The sequence below is a fragment of the Rhagoletis pomonella genome, unplaced genomic scaffold (assembly GCF_013731165.1).
Source record: "Rhagoletis pomonella isolate Grant_MI unplaced genomic scaffold, Rhpom_1.0 Rhpom_scaffold_00833, whole genome shotgun sequence".
In the NCBI taxonomy this organism is placed as follows: domain Eukaryota; kingdom Metazoa; phylum Arthropoda; class Insecta; order Diptera; family Tephritidae; genus Rhagoletis; species Rhagoletis pomonella.
The window spans coordinates 38841-60934 of record NW_023459387.1 but is presented as its reverse complement, the minus strand read 5'-3'; the positions used below and the strand labels follow the sequence as shown (position 1 = coordinate 60934).

The 22094-nt window shown below is 37.7% G+C and overlaps 1 protein-coding gene across 1 annotated transcript in view; it reads left to right on the top strand.

Moving 5' to 3' along the window:
- Positions 1-1922: 1922 nt before the first annotated feature.
- LOC118751599 overlaps positions 1923-22094 on the top strand; it is a gene marked incomplete at both ends in the record, with an annotated part of 54661 nt that continues 34489 nt past the window's right edge. The window contains one exon of the mRNA XM_036486417.1: positions 1923-2233. Within this exon, the coding sequence (XP_036342310.1) occupies positions 1923-2233 (311 nt within the window). The remainder of the gene's footprint in view (positions 2234-22094) is intronic.

Here is a 22094-nt window from a genome sequence, read left to right as displayed (position 1 = left end):
ATGGTAAAGCGAAGCAGTTACAAAAAGTGTGTCTTCTTTAGCCCGCATAGGGCCCGAAAGAAAAATTGGGAAAAATGGTTCTTTAATGCTTTACTAAATATAATACAAAAATTTATGGAGAAGCGGGCTTCCTAAACCATTACAAGTAGCAATCTGCACAAAGTGTAATGGCGGCAATATCTTATTAGCTTTGAAATTAATAGTATCCATTCAATAGTGTTCGCTTTATTTTTGGAAACGAAACATGTTTTGCATGTTCTGAATTATGTATTTCTACATTCTTCATCAAATATTTCTCGTATACCAGCTCTTTTTGCGTTTGGTTTTTCGGTTGTCATTGTTAGAAACAAACTTTTAAATTTTCAGTAAACATTTTTTTTTCAAAATTCGAATAAATCGAAATAAATCGAATTTGTAACACCAATTTTCAAATCGAATAATCGATTGGTTGGACAATATTTTAAATTCCGAAAAAATCGATTTTCAACCCCCACTACCCATCCCTAGGTAATACCTCTATTTCGACTTTCGTCGTAATTGAGCAAAAATAAACTTGTTCCATTTTTTCTTTTTATTACAACGCTTTTATCAACTTGCAATGTTGTGGCTCCAGAAACTTTCAATGTTGTGGATCCAGAAACTTTCAATGTTGTGTGTCCGACACCATAAAACCTTTGCTTTGCAAAGTTCCTGTAAAAAAGTCTAGTGCATAGGGCGACATCTGTAGTGAATAGGGCGAGGTAGATTTCTTTAAATAAAATTAATTGGTGCTCGTTTGTATGTACATACATATGTAAATGCATGTGTGTGCACCTTTCTATTAATATCGTTGAATTATTTTAATATCTATCGCAAAATTTTATACAGACAAGACAAAAAAGTAGAAAATAAATAATATAAAAAAAACTTTTAATATACAACGCTTGTATAAATGAAAAGCGTGGGGCGAATGCAATACAAAGCATTATATTTAATTGACAATAGGCAAACTACATAGCATAGACCTAAAATTTCTTCAGCGAAAGTACAAATCTGAGATCGATTTTAAGCGGTCGTTATTCATATATCCACATACATATGAACATATATTACCCTTCATATCAATTCAGGTGGCTATTATATGCGCCCACGCTTTTCATTTTCAATCTCATAAATTGGTTATAACGACTTTTGCTAAAATTTCAAAATCAAAAGTTATCAAAACAAATCTATGGGACTGAGAAATATTATTTTCTACTTTTTAGTCCATTTATAAAAGCGTTGTATATTAGAAAGTTTTTTTTTTTATATTATATATTATTATTTCTTTAAGTTAAAGTATTAAAGTAATAAATGTAGACTTGACACTTGCAAATTTGACATTTCAGATTTGGAAAAGTAAAAATGCCCTAAGTTAGCAACATTAAGTAAGTTAAATTACGACACTGAAAATACGATAAATTCACACATTTAGCTTAAGTTTTTTACTAAATGTAATTCAACTTTTGGCTTTGCTACTTCCCAAAAAAACTGTTCTGCTTTTCAAAATAATGAGAACTGTGATTTTAGGAGAAAAATATAGTAAATCTTGAAAATTTAAGGATATGTACACATTTTACAGTAAAACATATTAAATTGCGCGCTAACTTAAAAGCAATTTTGACCACTTTGTAAAAAATTTCATGAATATGGTCAACTTTGGGACCTTTGAGGCACATTTTTCGCGGGGCAAGTTTTTAAGATCAAAGAAAAATTTCTAGGAAGTCTTGCTTTGTAGCTTAACAAAAAATTTTCTCCATACTAATATGGCGCAGTCTAATGTATAAACATATATTTGACATAACTTTGTAAATAACCGTACTTACATACGTACATAGTTTTTCAAATCCACATTTCCGATCTAATATTTCATGACACCTGCGAATTACGTTCTACATACATAGAGTCCACTGGAGTATTGTTCCTCATATCCAGCCAAGACACCACGTATCATCGTCCATTAGCAGCACGTCTACGCGATGACATTATTAACCAAGCCGAAAGCCAATTGGCCAACACTAACTACGTCATCACCGTTCATATACTACATGAAATATTCAATTTTCCAAGCTATTGGGTGATAAAGAGTACGATGCCTTTGGTGCGCTCCAAACTGCTAGACGAGCATACCAAGTGGGTGGTGTGGTTAGAGGAGAGTACACATGTCTCACTGAAGGCTCTTTTGGAACAGTTAATACTGGAGGATGCGACACAGGTAAGTAAGAAGATTACAAATGAAATATTTTTCACCCGTGGATATTCAACGAAGGGCTGAGGAAAATATTTATGTATGTATTTACATAAATATATGTAGATACAAAAACATATTTAACCCGAGGATGGGCAGCACTCTAGGAGGCGCTAAGTTAACCCACTGGGCCTAAGTAGGCCCTTGTTAATTAAATGGCAGATTTTTCTTATTATAGCGTGATATTGCGTAGGCTGACATCATATGTGGCCTCGTTTGTTAGTTTATAATTTTAGAATGTATTTATGGACAAATAGGCCTCTTATAAGGTGTACATACGAAATGAAAATGTATGAAAGGACTTTTACTATTGATAGAAAACACTTAAATGATTCTAAATTTTGACATCACTTTTTGGGAACGAAGTATACAAATACACGCAAGCTCTTAGGTCGAGTGTCTAAATGCGTTGTAATCAGCCATGATGCAATAATACAAGGTGTTATCGGTTGGCAACTTCTCGCTCTAATTCCGCCATATTGACTGCCTTAGGTGAGACAGTGTTAGTTCTTTAACAATTCTTTGTCTAATAATATAGTTGAATATTTTTTTAATTTTTCTCAGTATACGCATTTTTTTTCTTAAAAAGGTATTTTATCTTATTTTATTTCATTTCATTACGAATATACTATACAAAAGCAAATTTTGTTTAGGAAAAAATTTGAAATTTTATATTTTTACCCCAAATGGGGCGTAATTTCTTCCCGTTTTTCTTCTCGTTCTACTGAGCTAAGGCAGTGTCAAATCGAGCTGTCATAATTGATACCACCTTGTATTATTGCATCATGGTAATCAGCTTTGTACTTAAGGACTTGCATTAAGAATTTTCGACGCTCTCGTTTATTCCCGTTCTCGTTATTATAAAGATCCCACACAGTGTTGCCACACATATGCTTTTCCTACTAAAACTGGTGGGTTTTTTTTACATTTGGTGGGTTGGTAGGCTAGGTTGGATTTTGGTAGGTTTCGCGACAATAATAGTCATTTGCGAAAAATACACGTTCAAAAATTTGGGTTTAATTTTTGAACCGCGCTGGGACTACTGCTTTTTTCTAATCTTTTATAGTCTACTTTTTAAACCACTCAATAGTTTTAGGCAATTTTTAATATATTCTGGTTTTAATTTTAGTCGAGGCAACCTAGAAAATGTTGTTTTGCTATGAGTGGTTCAAAATTAAAACCAAAAAGCTCGTGGTTTAAAAATCAAACCAAAATGATTTAATTCGAGTTCCTAGGTTTCATATATAGAAAATTTGGTTTAAAATCTAAACCGAAATAGAAAATGTTTGCATCAATATGCCTAATACAATTGGCTGCTACCATGGCTGTCCGGGTCCAAATTTAAGATTTTTTTTATTCTTAATTATGAAAAAGCTTTCGTGAAGTGTAGCGTGAAGCAAACGAAATAGAAAATGTTTGGATTTAAAATTTAAACCGAACTGTTTAAATTCTAAACCCAACATATGTGCTCTCTTTTAAACTTGGAAGGTTTGTATTTGAAACTAAATTTAGTTTGGTCATATATGTAGTCTAAAAAGTTTAAAATTAAAACCGAAATTTTTAACCGTGTAGAAAATATGTATCTCCGAACATTTTAGCAAACTTGTTTCACCGGTGCATTCGTATAAGGGCGACCATAAACATATAAATGTATCTGATTCGTAAGTGAAAACGTATACCTATATTATTGCCAATATACATTATGAACATCCATAAATACATTCAACAAATTTTATTGAGCTTGAGGCTTGAATTTATTTATATATTGAGCTTGAAAAATTATTGTGGAAAAGCAACAATATTTTTGAAAAAATGGTAGAAGTGATAGCTATTTCGAAAATCACCACATTTCCTCATCAGACTTCTTTCAGTGGGATACGATCCAACGACCCCAGCGGACTCGGCCAGTTTCCTACGCACTGCGCTAAGTTCGCCTTGCAAATTCTTGTTGCCTTTTTCCACTTTTTCATTTGTGAAGCCAACTAAAATCAAGCGTAGCTATCCCAGTGCTATTTAAACTTGATCATGTGGTTGGTGGTTTTGTTGGTTTTGTTGGTTTTTTGTTAATAATTCTATTTTTATAATGTTTAACTTTTAGATGTGCTCGTCCTTAAGTAATTTTTTTTTGTTATTTTATGGCCTTATAACAATTATATTCAAAAATTTTTATTGAGCTTGGGCCGTTTTTAATGAAAAATTATTGTGGAAGAGCAACCGTATTTAAAAAAAAAAAGGTAGAAGTGATAGCTATTTTGGAAATCACCACATTTCCTCATCAGACTTCTTTTAGTGGGATTCGATCTAACGACTCCAGCTGACTCAGCCAGTTACCTACGCGCCGTCGGCCATAAAACAACGAAAACAAACATCCATAAACACCTTATGTGCCTACAAGTTAATTTAAATTGAACTGAACTACAAAGTTGTACCGAAACTGGTGTGCTCTTTCAATACGTTAGTAAAACCCGTTGTTACATACGCGGCACTGGCTTGGTGAGCCTTTGGCTGTCTAATATTATCAGCATGAAAACTGGAGTACTTCGGGGTCATTTAGAGGTTCTCAAGCCATTCCTGGATGATCCCGCTATCAAGTTTACGGACATTATGCTACCGTGGTTATCCTTCTACAAACCCTATAAGGTCAGAATTCCTGAAAGGGGCTACTGGAAAGCGATAATACTAAGATTGACCAAGAGTCCGAAGTATGGTATACGACGGACATATACCATATTCCAGGAGGAAGTTTTCGAAGTCGAAATATGTGTTCGCGAATGTCTTCATAGAAGGACAAATGGGGACTGAATAAATATTATGTCGAATAGTCAGGCAGCGTTAAAGGCCCAACACTCTTTTCAAATTGCACCAATCCTGGTGGACAGCTGAAAAACTGTTTTGAAGCACCTACAATAGTGTAATGCTCTGGTGGGTTCCGGGACATGAAAGCAACGAAAGGTCTGACTGTCTCGCAAAGCGTGGAGCCCAAATGCACATGCATGGTTTCGAGCTCGTCTGAGGTGCATCTAAAGCATACACTGCAGAGCTACTTAGGAGCTGGGAAGAATCTCAGATTGCGGCCTACTAGGGAGTATCACAGCAAATAAGACAATCAAAGAGATCTATAACTCCTTCCAAGAGGAACGAAAAACTCCTTAACTTAGAAGGGAGGGTCTTAGAACTCTTGCTGGTTCCCTGACAAGACACTGCAAGTTAAAGCCTGATTATGGCAAACTTAACTTAACTTAAGGCTCTCTCTTAAAAATTCTGTTAAATGGGTGTTGCTTATAATTGAACAGCCGAAACTTAACGTAACTTAATGCCACGCCGAAATCTGTTTCATTTTGATTCTCTAAGTTCTACGTTCCGTTAAGTTAAGTTAAGTTGCCATAATCAGGCTTTTAAGATACCATTTGAATTGGGATGGTGGAGGAAACCCCACGTATCATCAACAGCAGACTGATACATCTTGAGGAATGATTGTCTGCTCCATCCAATATTTGTAAAATGGCACCTTCCAAAGAGCTTTACTTCTTCTTAGAACAAACAGGTAGGTTTTGGTCGGTTTTGGTAGGACATTTTGGTAGGAAACAAATGTGGTCGTGGCAGCACTGATTCCACATCAAATGTTGTAAAGCAGAGGTGAGCAAACTCACACTATCACACACATGTGCTTGTGTGCGAAGCAGCGAAGTCGTGCTCAACAGCCAGTGCTCGGACCGCACCACATTTGTGGAATAGATAAAATTTTTTTTTGCTAAATTATATTTCTACTACTTCTACTACCGTAAGCTAAAAAACTACCACATCTTGAAACTTCTTATTTTTTAACTTGTTTATTTGCGCATTAATGAATGGGCATTTTCGACAACAAAAAACAACATTTCTTGCTGCGATGTCGACACGTGCATGAACCAAAAATACAAGATCACGCCTTCTTCTTAGTAGCCCGTTATAATCGCATTTAGGAAAAAAGTTGGGCGACTTTGACATTAGCCGTTTGTATACATTTGTTCGTTGTTTAAAATTTGGTGGTGGCTTTTTACTGCAATTTTCTTAATTTTCGCTTGTGACAACGTGTGCACACATAAGGTAAAGAATAATTTAACACAACGACATATTTTTATATTTGCATAATAACAAGTAAGAAAGTCTAAGTTCGGGCGGAGCCGAACTTTAAATATCCGGCGCAAGTATTAAATATATGTTTTCTACCTTTCCGAAAGCTACCGCTACATGATAAGCCGGCGTGTATAAATTTTAAGTAAACTAGCGTCCTTAAATTTCAAAATATTGAAATTTCAAGCATTTCTGAAATTTACCGTTATATGAAAAGCGGCCGTAATTTTAGTCCGATTTCAACAATTTTCAATGGTTTACTTTTATGTGGAAAGCACAATAACCATACCGAGTTTGGTACAAATTGCTAGAACGGTTAGCGAGATACATATACGTGATCATAAGTGCGCGGTGCCACGCCCATTTTCCAAAATTTTATCATAAACGTATTTCCTGGCAAAGAATTGTTGCAACCATCATTTTGCAGAAATTAGCTTTAATATTTACTGATTTATCGAGGATTTCGTATTTCTCGAAATTACCGTTATATGGGATGTGGGCGTGGTTATTGTCCGATTTTAAAAATTTTCGGCCATTTAGTATGCTGTATCAGGGCCAAAAACTGTGCCAAGTTAGGAAGAAATTGGTGCAGCGGTTACCAAGATATACACATGTAACCATAAGTGGGCGTGGCTACGCCCATTTTCAAAAAAATGTTAATATTCTTATTTTTCGTCTAAAATGTATTATAAATATCAATTTTGAGTGAATTATCTTCAGTAGTTACTAAAATATCGCAGTTTTTGTATTTCTGAAAACTACCGTTATATGGGAGGTAGGCGTGGTTATTGTCCGATTTTGCCCATTTTCAATACCATCCGTCCTACGCCCGAAAGAAGTACACGTACCAAGTTTCGTTAAGATATCTTAATTTTTACTCGAGTTATCGTGTGCACAGACGGACGGACAGACGGACGGACAGACAGTCACCGCTTAATCGATTTCTCTTTTCATTCTGATCATTTATGTATACATTTGTCTATATCTATTTCGATTCGCTTTGCCTGTTACAAACAACCGTTATGTGAACAAAGTTATAATACCCTTGTGCACAAGTGCGCTCGGGTATAAAAATGATTATTCATGCGTTCAACAATTACGCGGTTTTTTTTGTTCTCTTCGTTGTTTACTTCTTACAACAAAGATGGCGTCGAGATTTCAACAGCTAGAAAATAACTTTTTTCATTCTTTCTGGAAGGCGTGATCTTGTGTCTTTCGTTCATTTATTTATTTATTTTATTTATGATCGTCTTCGTGCGTCTTACGATAATTGACGATTGACTGATGCTGTGCTAGCACTTCGGCAAAGCAAATCAAATCACTTGTTGCTGATACTTCACTGCGCAGCTATTCGAATAATACACACAGAAAATGTTTCGGGAGGAATGGGAAATAAGTTATTAGATGCTCGTAACTCAGCAATTTTTTTCCCCCAAAACAAAAAGGTTAGTGCTTCATTTGCCCTAAAAAACATTAAAAATCGTATTAAACTTGATTTCGAATTTTTAACCCATTCACCCTTCATGAATTGAAATACAATCAGACAGTTACACCCAAACATTTTAAACTTTTTATTTACAGTAATACTTAAGTGCATATAACATATTTATAAATTTATTTATTTTAATCTACCACATTGTTTTGGAATATGCCTCAATTTTTCATGGTGATTTACCTCTATGATAATTTTTACGCCCGAACACTGTCAACAGCAACTGATTTAATTTGCTTTGCCGAAGTACCAGCGAAGCATCAATCGTCAATTATCGTAAGACACACGAAGATGATGATAGTATACACACCCTGCAGTACGGGGGAGTGACTACAGGACTGCTGAATCGGTAGCTAACTGATAAACACCGTCAATTACCGCAGTGTATTTCATCGATTACTTTTACAAGGCAATGTCCTAGGCGGTAGTCACCGTCGGCTCTCTCTGCACTACCGGGAGTTACTAAAGTGATTTATTGGCGCCCTCTGTCGTAGTTTTTCGCTATTCTGCTTCCGACTTGTTCGACTCTGCACTACCATGTGCACTACCACGGGTTAATAGAGTAACTACTTACCTAGGAGTCGGTGCAGTAGCGGTTCGAAAGTAGCGATTGACTCCAGCAGTACTGGAGGGCAGTGTGTGGACTATACAATTTTCTTTTAGTGGTAGATAGCCTTAAAAATTGTGAAAGATTCCAAAACAATGTGGTAGATTTACATATACATATTTATGTATGCATTAGGGCGGGTCAATTTCTATGGGAGATTTTTTCGACTATGCGCGTATAGAACAGAAGGATTCTATGTGTAATACTAAAATTTGTTGAAGAAACCATGGGTTTAAAATCAATTTAGAGTTTTCCAAATTGAGAAAATATCATTTTGCTGTAGTGTCGTAAAGAAGTACTTTAATTATGTATAAAAATTTGCTATAAGTGGTTTTTTGGTATGGGGAGTCCATTTCTACATTTATATTTTTCTTAAAACTTCCAACAGTGAAAATTTTAACATTTTATTCGAAACCTATTCCCGTAATTTGGCAAACTTCAAATTGATTTTAGACTCATGGTTTCTTCAGCAAATTTGCTTAGAATTACACGTAGAATCCTCCTATGCTATACGCCCATAATAAAAAAATTTCCCCGCCCTAGTATGTATGTAATAAAACATTTAAGTTTTTTAAGTATTTTATTAGTCTACAAAAGATACATACAATACTTTCACACATATGTATATATATTACTAATGAAAAGAAAAACAAACCCGTACGCATTTCGCTGTTACATATGTAGGTATGTCAAAAAACGATGAGCTTTCTCCGGAACTATCTTCTACCGGTAATGGTTTTGGAGGGCTGTCTTTTCTCCTGAAAAGTATTTATTATTAAAATATATTTCATAAATAGCTTAATATATTTACGTTAGAGTCATTTTAGCGAAGACGCTACCACAGGTGATCATAGATCGATTTCTTTCGAGTTAGTTTTCACTACTTTCTCTATTTTAAATCTGAGCGCACTTGTGCACAAGGGTATATTAATTTTGTTCACATAACGGTTGTTTGTAACAGCCAAAACGAATCGAAATACATATAGACAAATGTATACATAAATGCTCAGAATGAATAGAGAAATCGATTAAGCCATGTCTGTCTGTACGTCCGTCCGTGTACACGATAACTCGAGCAAAAATTGAGATATCTCAACGAAATTTGGTATGTAGGTTTCCGTTAACCCAAGGTAAGTTGGTATTGAAAATGGGCGAAATCGGACTGTAACCACGCCCACTTCCCATATAACGGTAATTTCCAGAAATACGAAAACTGCGATATTTTAGTAACTAATGAAGATAATTCACTCAAAATTGAAATCTACAATAATTTTCAGACGAAAAATAAGAATATTATAAATTTTTGGAAAATAGGCGTAGCCACGCCCACTTATGATTACATGTGTATATCTTGGTAACCGCTGCACCAATTTCTTCCTAACTTGGCAAAGTTTTTGGCCCTGATACAGCATACTAAATGGCCGAAAATTTTAAAAATCGGACAATAACCACGCCCACATCCCATATAACGGTAATTTAGAGAAATACAAAATCTTCGATAAATCCGTAAATATTAAAGCTAATTTATTCAAAATTGATGCTTGCAACAATTCTTTACCAAGAAATATGTTTATGGTAAAATTTTGGAAAACGGGCGTGGCACCGCCCACTTATGATCACATATATGTATCTAGGTAATCGTTCTTCCATTTGTACCAAACTTGCTATGGCTATTGTGCTTGCTCCGTAAAAGCAAAACGTTGAAAATTATTGAAATCGGACTAAAATTACGGCCGCTTTTCATATAACGGTAAATTTCAGAAATGCTTGAAACTGCAATATTTCGAAATTTAAGGACGCTAATTTACTCAAAATTGATACACCCCGGCTTACCATCTAGCGGTAGCTTTCGGAAAGGTGAAAATACATATATTTAATACCTGCGCCGGGTATTTAATGTTCGGCTCCACCCGAACTTAGACTTTCTTACTTGTTATTGTTACAAACGCAACCGTAGGACGAATATCTCTCATATTGTATTTTCTCATAAAGTTGACAAGGCAATGCTCGTGTATTTAAGTTGACAATGCAAATAATAATTATCCAAATAGAAAGTGATTTATTACAAAAATATATTTACATTTGGTGAGAAGTTTTCAGAAATGCTTATTGGACGTCCCAACCGTCACGGCCAATTTCGTTTTTTAACCTGACTTTGAAAATACGAAATAAAGTAATTATATTAAAAGTATAATAAATATTCATGTGAAACAAGTAGAGCTCATTTTACTCACGAACTTTGCATCCACAATAGAGACTCGTTCCACCCGTCACAAAATACTGCCCCACCCACCACAAGCTAAAGGAGTTTTTATACCCGAGCGCACTTGTGAACAAGGGTATATTAATTTTGTTCACATAACGGTTGTTTGTAACAGCCAAAACGAATCGATATAGATATAGACTAATGTATACATAAATGCTCAGAATGAATAGAGAAATCGATTAAGCCATGTCTGTCTGTCCGGCTGTCCGTCCGTCCGTGTACACGATAACTCGAGCAAAAATTGAGATATCTCAACGAAATTTAGTATGTAGGTTTCCGTTAATCCAAGGTAGGTCGGTATTGAAAATGGGCGAAATGGGACTGTAACCACGCCCACTTCCCATATAACGGTAATTTCCAGAAATACGAAAACTGCGATATTTTAGTAACCAATGAAGATAATTCACTCAAAATTGATATCTACAATAATTTTCAGACGAAAAATAAGAATATTATAAATTTTTGGAAAATGGGCGTAGCCACGCCCACTTATGGTTACATGTGTATATCTTGGTAACCGCTGCACCAATTTCTTCCAAACTTGGCAGAGTTTTTGGCCTTGATACAGCAACTAAATGGCCGAAAATTTTAAAAATCGGACAATAACCATGCCCACATCCCATATAACGGTAATTTAGAGAAACACAAAATGTTCGATAAATCCGTAAATATTAAAGCTAATTTATTCCAAATTGATGCTTGCAACAATTCTTTACCAAGAAATATGTTTATGGTAAATTTTTGGAAAATGGGCGTGGCACCGCCCACTTATGATCACATATATGTATGTCGGTAACCGTTCTACCAATTTGTACCAAACTCGGTATTTTTATTGTGCTTGCCACATAAAAGCAAAACGTTGAAAATTACTGAAATCGGACTAAAATTACGGCCGCTTTTCATATAACGGTAAATTTCAGAAATGATTGAAACTGCAATATTTCGAAATTTAAGGACGCTAATTTACTCAAAATTGATACACCCCGGCTTACCATCTAGCGGTAGCTTTCGGAAAGGTGAAAAAACATATATTTAATACTTGCGCCGGGTATTTAATGTTCGGCTCCACCCGAACTTAGACTTTCTTAACTGTTAACTTTATTTTCTTTTTCGATGGTCATATTATTGCCTTTTTATAATCAGGCAATATTAAAAAAGGATTTTTCACCATCGAATAAACAGTGAGTTAGGTATTTGCAAATTATTTTTATTTGCAAATAGCTTACGTATAAACGTAGTAACAATTATCTATTTTCAAGTATACATACATATGTATGTATCCGTAGTTGGTATGATTGCCGTACTGAGTGCCATACCTGCATAAGAGCGTTGAGCTTGCGCTTGCTAGCTTGTTTTTTTTTCTAGCCGGTATGTGTGGTTGGCCAAAGGGTTATACACAACTTTCTACAAGGAGCGCGATGAATTGCCAAATGAAATGTGAAGTTTCATAACTAGGCACTTGGTAAATCACCTGAAATCTTAGTCAGAATATTTTTCGGCTAGTAGTCGTAATATCGGTTAGGTACAAAATCCATTTTTGCAGCATTCATAGATCTCCAGAGTACTTCGACATTGAAAAACACATTTGAATCTGTGTGCCTCTGAAAGAGTCTTTCTTCCTTCTGTCACATCGTACTCTGTCAACAGGGTTTTCCGCTTACACTCATACAAAAATCAAATTCATGTCGAAATTGGATCCTACCCCAGAATTGCGCATGCAGCTTTCAGACATTATATCGAACTACTATTTTATACAATAATTAATAACAGTGAAACAATTTCTTTCTTCACATTAAAATTTAAAGTATGTATACTGTTTCTAGTATAAGTTTTTATTCATATTTGGATTGCAGTGCCTTTGATTTTTAGTAATTTGATGTGGGGTTCCATAAAATGAAAGGTGTTTAGTAAGGGTTCCAACATCTTAAAAGTTTAAGAACCCCTGGTGTAGTGGTAAGCAGTGCGCGCTTCCACTCCGCAGCGCCTGGGTTCAAGCCCTGGTCAAAGCAACATGGCAAAAAATATAGAAAAAAGGTTTTTTCTTAACAGCGGCCGTCCCTCGGCTGGCAATGGCAAACCACCGAGTGAATTTCTGCTATGAAAAACAGCTTCTCATAAAAATACAATCGCCGTTTGGAGTCGGCGTAAAACTGTAGGCACCTCTGTTATGTGTGACAACATCAAGGCGCACGCCACAAGTCGGAGGAGAAGCTCGGCCAAACACTAACATATGTGTAAGCGCCAATCTATATATATATATATATATGGTATGCAAAAAATCTCGTTTTTCGACAGAAAATCCCATCCGCCCGTTTGAGTCATAAAATCCCGAAAAAAGGGCGAAATCCCGCAAACTGGCTGCACTGGTCCGACCTAATTCCTTTTTTTCCTTTTTATTTCGGCCACTGACTTTGAATTTCCCTAAGTCGAATGCATTTGAAAGTAGTATCAAGACACTTTCGACCTCTGTTTTTGAGTTAAACGAGTTAGTTATTTAAATCCAATTTGGACCAGGTGCTCACATCAAAAATTATAATTTCCACTCTCATTAACTGAAACACTGTCGTAAGCATATCCAATCAGCTGATGAATTTGATTCTGTAGCTGAATGAGATATGAATTTGCCGCCCTGTTTTCTACTGATAATTAGTCTGTTCGACAAGCAGATAATCAAGGCGAATTTATACAAGGTGGTGTTGTATGATCAGCTGATTTCTTCGCTTTGCATGTATTTTGTCTTTGCTTTTACTGATTTGACAGTAAACTTTGGGGCGAATTGCGATTTGACATAACACCCGCAATACAAAATATATGTGGTTGTTATTGTTGTAATCTAAATTCGCCAGTAACACCACCTTGTATAAATTCATGATGCAAAAAATAAGATGATGTACATAGAGAACTTCACGCTCTAAATCCGCCATGTGGACTTCCTTAGAAAAACCGTGTGATCTCTTTTCTTATTTTGAGAGGGATTTTGCTGAATAGTAGTATAAAGTTGACGAAATACTGAGTAGGCAACACTGCTTCATTATTCGAAGTTTGCTTTGTTCATATTCGCTGTCATTTGTTTTCCTGATTTCGAGAATTTGTGTAAATGTTTTATTAAATCCAATTATTCTTCAATTAAATTATAATTTCACTTCTATCAACACGTTCAAGTAAGTTGTAAGCGAGTCTTTAATTACTTATTTAACAGAAAACTATTAATAAGTAGCCCTATTACAGGTTTTAATTCGTTTATATTGTGTTCATGCCACAGTGCAGCACCGCCCGAGTGCGAATGTGTTTTGTGGTGTCCCTGCCCAAGTGCTACATCGCCCTGCGTTAGTGCGTTTTGTTCCTGCCCAAGTGCTGCATCGCCCGAATGCGAGTGAAACTTTTAAAATACCTCCAAGTAAGTTTATACTGGGTATTTAATAACCAAATAATAATAAAACGTATTGAGTGAATTTTATACCATGTTCTGACCGACATCGAAAACATGTTTTCGTTGCTAAAACTGGTTTTCGACCTAAAACTTGTGTTTTCGTCAATGTAAAATCTGTCAAACGAAAACAGGTTTTCGCTGAAAACCACTTGAAAACTCACGTTCCACTCATTCCAATCGGTGTCTGCGCTAGTTTTTTTCGATTATTTATCGAAGTGGAAGTCATATTTTATCATCTTTAATACGCCATTTCGGATTTATTGCTAATTGGCTGACCAAAATTAAATAAGCATGGAAGTAAAAGGTTGTTAATGAAAAGAAATTGAAGAAAAAGTATTTTGGTTTTGTATTTGTGCAGCAAAACTGTAAACCAAGGATGTAAGAAATGTCAACGAAAAGACCAACAGTCGATGTGAACAGCCTTCGGCCCACAATCCCAAAACTCGTTTTCAAGGTGTTTTCGTTGTCGGTTGTTGTTGTTGTTGTTGTAGCGGCTACAACAACCCCGCCCAGGATGGTTGGTATCTCAGTCGTTGTCGTCAAGTTCCACTAACGGCAAGCCTAGGAAGCATGCAGCTTCTGTGGGGTTGGTCCACTGGGACAAAGCCGTTAGGGTTGTCGGGTTTTCCGGGCATGCGAAGAGATGTTTCGAGTCATGTGGGTCTCTCCGCATGCCGGACACTCATTCGGCACATCCTCATTCAATCTACTCAGGTAGGAGTTTAACCTGCTGCAGTAGCCAGAGCGAAGTTGTGCTAGTGTTGTGCGAGTCTCCCGAGGCAGATGAAGCTCCGTCTCATCTGTGTCCGGGGGTGGTATGCCTAGAACGGCATTCACAGGTCTGGAGTCTACATAACTCGAGACTGACTCCCTCTGAATGCCGTTCAGGGCCTGTCGGTAAGCTGTCGGGTTCAGAGGTTGCTTGATGAACCTCTGGACTTCGTCCGTCAGTTCATATAGATGCCTCCTGACGTGCCTAGGCGAGGGCTCCTCTGCAAGCAGCTGTCTGTTTGGGTGGCCACTTCTGTGGCTCCCGATCAGGAACTGCTTGCAGAGCATTATATTGTGCTCCTTTACGGGGAGCATTTGCGCCACGCCGTGAAGATGGTGTTCGGGCGACATCAGGAGGCATCCTGTCGCTATCCTGAGTACGGTGTTCTGTGCAGTCTGTAGCTTCGTCCACTGCGTCCTACTAGTCTCCGGCGAACACACTGGCGCTGCGTAATTCAAAACCGGCCGGCCTATTGCCTTGTATGTTGCCAGCAACGTTTCTTTGTCTTTCCCCAAATACTGCCGGCTAGCGACTTGAGGACCTTGTTGCGGCTCTGTACTTTATTGACAATAGCGGTTGCGTGCGCAGAGAAGGAGAGCAGGCTCCGCTTATGTACGTTTACTAGTTGCCGAATCTCCGCGTTGAGATCCCTGATACGGAGATCTCCGGGTTCGGCCTGACGAAGGCCATCACGCTCATCGGCTAGAACAGCCGCTTCGGCAGGGAAGTTTGGACGTGGGTCCGTTATACATCCTGCCGGTATGAAGCGAGCTGCAGCAGCAGTGAAAGCCCTGCGGAACTTACGTTCACCGAGATGGACGTCGGTTGGTGTGGGGAGCGCCGTGAAGGTGTTTTCGGTAAACTCCGCGTAACCTTTCCAATCAGCTTTAGAAAAGTTGATATAGGTCCGGTGTTTGGCGGAGGCAAAGTCGGTTGGTTTATCTATCGAGATGACTATGGGTAGGTGGTCTGATGCTAAAGTCAGCATAGGTCGCCATGTTATGCTGTTTATCAGACCAGCGCTGACTATGGTGATGTCTGGCGAGCTACTGCAGTTACCCATAATCCTGGTGGGTGCGTCGTCGTTCAATGTGCAGAATGTCGAATCGTCTATCTGCTCAGCCAAGTCTGTTCCCCTACGATCGTTTGACAGGCTTGAGTGCCAAAGATCGTGGTGCGCATTAAAGTCACCTACTACCATACGGTTTTAACCTCTGAGGAGCGCACCTAAATCAGGGTGATATCCTGCCGGGCAGCAGGTGACAGGGGGTATGTATATGTTAAATATTTCGTGCTCAACATCGCCTGACCGGATAGCGATGCCCTGACATTCTACGGTGGTATCCCTGCGGTCGATGTCTGCTTCGATTAGACGATACTGCACGGTGTGGTGCGTGATAAACGCTAAGCCACCACCATTATCTCGCTCGCGATCTCGACGGTGCACGCTGTACCCGGCGCAATTCAACAAAGTTGAATTGCTGTGCAACTTCGTCTCTTGGACCGCTGATATCAATATACCATGCCGACACATGAAGACGGTTATCTCCTCAATCTTGCTCTGTAGCCCGTTGCAGTTAAATTGAAGGAGCTTCATGTGGTTCGGGAGACGTGTCGTGATGTGGGGTGTAAGTGATGTGTGTGTTCTTACCGCCGTTGGCTGTGTGCGCTGCTGTGATGGTTGCCGCCCTGGGGTGGTGGCGGAAGGCGTCGCAATTGAGGTCTGCGACCGAGCAGCGCAACACGGGCCCTCGAAGTTCCCAGTCTAATCTCGCGTGGTACGCAGACCTGAGCATGCCCTAAAGTGGCACCAGCCAAGGCTGGTGTTGCACTTGACTGATGTCACATTACGGAATATCCTGGTCTAACATACCGTGCAGATTGTAGAGGGAACCAGGAGTTGTTGGCGGCGGCGTGTGGGTGGTGGTGCGGTTGTGTGTGTTATGTGGTCTGTCGTGGCTGTGGTATGGTCTGTGGTGTTATTATGTTGTTGTGTTGTGGTGACTGTGTGAGGCTGCTCGGGTAGACTGAGGTTAGCCGTGGAGGCTGCTCTGTTTGAGCAACAGGGGGCCACGTACGACGTGGTCCACTGTCGATGTGTCCGTAGTCCCGAGCAGACTCTGAGGTGACTCCACCCCTCGCAGGCATTACACTTGACTGAGGTGGAGTTGTGGTGAAGTCGTCTCCGGCATACACAGCAGGTGTAGGTTTCTGACCCTGGGTTTGACTCGATGCCAGCCCTGAGTAGAAGAATACGTAGTGAATGTAGCCCTATGGACGAACAACTTCTGAGATACTTCGCCGACCTAAACGGGGTTAGATCGCCGAAACAACATCCCTTGGTCGGGTAAAACCCGAGTCATTCCGGTACGTAGAACCGGCTGTCGTGGGAATGTTCGTTGTCGGTCAGAACATTCCCTGCAAAAAATTGTGCGACTAATCTCTAAAGAGAGTATTCCGAGATTACTCTCAATCGGGTACAATTGGGCATTAATTAGTCCCAACTAGTCTCATAAGGGTACTAATGGAGGTCAATTAGTCTCAACTCATCCCTTATGGGTATAATTGGAGATCAATTAGTCCCCAACTCATCTCTAATGGGTACTATTAACGATTTAATGATATGTACGCACTTAGTCAATCAAATTTCATGTGCGGCGTTCGCATACAGAGAGAGTATTCGCCTAACAAAACTGAGCACCCCGGTTCGAATCTCAGCTGGCGCAAATTTCTGTTTTTATTTTTTAAAAGTGAATAGTCGCTTTTTATACCCGTTCGGGTATAAAGGTGAACAATTAGTCTCTTCATAGGACATGCTCGAACAAAAGCGATTAGTTCATTCCATATAAAGAGATCAAAAGTGGTATTAGTCGCATGCTCCGTTGCGATTGCTCCCGGAGTCATCCCGGATTAGTCCCATTTTTTGCAGGATTGTATTAGCATTGCAGGTCATACATAGCTTTTCTTGTGCTACTGCCCAAGTGCTACCTCGTCCAGCGTGTGTGTGTGTTGTTGCTGCTACTGCTCAAGTGCTACTTCGCCCAGCGTTTGTGTGTATTGTTGTTGTTCCTGCCCAAGTGCTGCATCGCCCGAGTGCGAGTGAATCTTTTTAAAGAGGTGGTATTCAATACCATGAATGGAACTCTGGTGGAAACCTGCAAGAAATATCTGCACCGTCAAATGGTCTGAGTTCTGACGTAAAGAAGCTCTTTTTTAGAAGTCGTATGCATTTCCGCATAAAATACCTCAATAAGAAATTAAAACATTAATATAAATCTAGTAAAATCTTGCAACTTATGGCGAGTTTGGGAACTCAACTAAATACAAGTAACACAGAATTTTCACAAAATTTCAGTTTCAACTATGTGGCCAGACATTTTATGCTTATAATAAAATTACTGCATTGAAAAATTAGCTAAAATGCGCATAAAACAATCACAAAATATCTAATGCTTAAATATTTAAATACTTCATATCAGCGTTTGCACTGACACGTCTAACCGCACTTTAAGTTATAGTACCAGGCTGGCCGGGCTTTGTCCCCGTACTTTTAAAATTTTTCAAGATCTGGATACCTTTAAAAAAATATTTTGGAAAAAATGGATTTCGATATCTATTAAGTAAATTTCATACTCCAAAATTTAGGTGGCAACCGTATTCCGAAATAAGCTGGAATGATTGGTACATACATTGAGCTTATATGTACTGTGTATATACAGGGTGTCCCAGAAGTAACCTGCCAAACTTGGGAGAAGGTAGGTGGGGTGGTGAGCTCCCTGATAAGCAACAATTTTTCAAGTAAAAGTGTCACCGTTTTTGAAATATTTAAATTTTTTTGAATTAAAGAAAAATCGTGCCTTTTCATGTATTTTCTTTAACTGCATCTACAAACTAGGCTACACTTAGTAAATTTTTTATGTAAAATACTTTCAGATAGTTGCTTCTCCATATTCAAATGCCATGTAGTTAAAATATATTAAGGGACCATCAAAAAATTATAACTATTTTGGGATTTTTAACTCTTTGATATTTTCTTCCCCAACTTTGACTATCTCTGGTAAAAAAAAATGTACTGAGCTATAACTTTACATTACATAAAAAAAATTGCTCATTTAATAAATATTTCAGAAATGTGCCACTCTTACTATTTCGAATAGAATAAGAAAAGTTATAGCCGCTTTTATGGGTAAAGGACTGAGACACGCTAGAATGTATTTAATAGATTTAAATTTAAGTTGCTCTTGTTACCGACCAATGACATGTTAAATAGTGCAAAGGTACATTATTACCTGCTACTGACATTATTTTCCGTGCTGGAAATATTTTTACCAGCAGCAATTTGCCAGCAAGAAAAACAGCTGATCAAAAACATCTGTTTGCATTTTATGAAAATTATGAAATTTATTTTGATGATTTTTCAGTTTAAATTAACTTGCACATCTAGCAGATGTCTCGAAATAAAGCAAATACTCATTAACGTTTTCTTAGGAAATAATTTTAGGCGAACCTTAAATTTATATTATTTTCGTGTTTCAGTTTCATGCATTTGTATGTAACCAAAATTTCGATAAGCTGTACTAAAAACTTGCAAGTTTTTGATAATTTTGCGTTCGCGTACTTCTTGGGGTAACCTGCAAGTTGCTGCTGGACATTTTTCACTGGAGATCTATTCGAACAGACTAAATGAGTAGTGCATAATGACGTTTATTCTCTACCAGTAGAGAAATAATCGGTAGAGAAGAGTTACAGAAACGAGCTGCAGATCTCGACATTTAACAAACTCCTGTTTCCACGACTCGGCACCAAAAAACAAAAGATCCGTACATCATCCGGACTGCGCCCCTCGTGTCTTTTGATCGGGAAAGGAGAGCAAAACCCGTTAGGATTATTTATTTATTTAACAAGTAAGAAAGTCTAAGTTCGGGCGGGGTCGAACATTAAATACCCGGCGCAAGTATTACATATATGCCTTTTCACCTTTCCGAAAGCTACCGCTACATGGTAAGCCGGGGTGTATCAATTTTGAATAAATTAGCGTCCTTAAATTTCGAAATATTGACGTTTCGAGCATTTCTAAAATTTACCGTTATATGAAAAGCCGTGATTATAGTCCGATTTCAATAATTTTGAACGTTTTGCTTTTATGTGGCAAGCACAATAACCATACCGAGTTTGGTACAAATTGGTAGAACGGTTGCCGAGATACATATATGTGATCATAAGTGGGCGGTGCCACGCCCATTTTCCAAAATTTTATGATAAGCATATTTCCTGATAAAGAATTGTTGAAAGCATCAATTTTGAATAAATTAGCTTCAATATTTACGGATTTATCGAAGATTTCGTATTTCTCCAAATTACCGTTATATGGGATGTGGGCGTGGTTATTGTCCGATTTTTAAAATTTTCGGCCATTTGGTATCCTGTACCAAGGCCAATGACTGTGCCAAGTTTGGAAGAAATCGGTGCAGCGGTTGCCAAGATATACACATGTAACCATAAGTGGGCGTGGCTACGCCCATTTTCAAAAAAAATTTTAATATTCTTATTTTTCGTCTAAAAGTTATTGCAAATATCAATTTTGAGTGAATAATCTTCAGTAGTTACTAAAATATCGCAGTTTACGTATTTCTGAAAATTACCGTTATATGGGAGATAGGCGTGGTTATTGTTCGATTTTGCCCATTTTCAATACCATCCGTCCTACGCCCGAAAGAAGTACACGTACCAAGTTTCGTTAAGATATCTTAATTTTTACTCGAGTTATCGTGTGCACAGACGGACAGACGGACGGACGGACGGACGGACGGACGGCCGGACAGACAGTCACCGCTTAATCGATTTCTCTTTTCATCCTGATCATTTATGTATACAGTTGTCTATATCTATCTCGATTCGTTTTGCCTGTTACAAACAACCGTTATGTGAACAAAGTTATAATACCATTGTGCACAAGTGCGCTCGGGTATAAAAATCATATGCCGAGTCGGACAATTGGCTTGCTCCTAGGCCATCACCATGCCAAAAATAATTCCAACCACTTTTAACTAATAAAACACTACAAAATGAATTGCTTTTAAAGTAGTTAATTTTCCGACATACATACATACATGAGGCATTCTTTTTAACCGACTTCAAAGAAAGAGGAGGTTATCAATTCGTCGGTATATTTTTTTTGTGTGTTACCGCATAACTTTCTATCACTTAACCGATTTCTATAATTTTACCTCAGAAAGCTAATTTAGGGTGCGTTCACACAGAAAGCCGAGCGAAGAAAAGTGGAGTGGAGTGAAGCTCACAGTGAACGAGGCGGCGCGGAGTTTTTTGAATGGATTCGACTACAGAGATACCACAAAACTTACCGCCAGTGAAAAGCTGCAAATATATTTGCTCAATCTTGTTCTAAAGACTAGTGGAAAAATCGTTCTTATTTAAATATTTTGATATTTTGTTTGCTGCAGCGTTATGAAGAAGAAAAATTAAATCGAACACTTTCATATAGCTACAGCAATTTGAAACAGTGTTGCCAGCGAAAAATTTCGTTTGGAGCTAAAACGGTCGAAAAAAAGAGCTAAAAAGAGCTAAATATTTTCGGCAATTTTAATAAAAACAACGAATTTTATAAGTTGAAGTGCTGAAAAAATCTTTTAAAACCGAAATAAGGTACATATATTTCGAATTCGTTGCTATAGCACTTATAACAGTGAACTAAAAATACTTTACAAACTGTTAAAGTCTGTAATTTCAGATATTTGAATTGAATAATTTTTTCGCAAAATTTTTCTGGAAAGTTTTACTTCCAGCTCTCCCTAAAGGTAAAATTAGTAAGATAAAAGAAAATGCGTGCTATCAGAAAAAGGATTTTCTTTTAATTAATTTTTGAATTCTTTAACCTAGATCCAAGAGTTTATGGTGGAACACTGAATCTTGAAATTTTCCATTTTATCAACGCTTTAGTTTTGGCTTATTTATACCAAATACAACTCAAAATTTCTAGAGCTAAAAAAGTGCTAGAGAAATTTGAAAAGAGCTAAAAAAAGAGTTAGGAGCTAAAACCCAATTGTCGGAGCTGAATAGAAAAATAAAGAGCTAAATCTAGCTCCAAAAGCACCAAAATGGCAACACTGATTTGAAAGCTTCACTCCGTT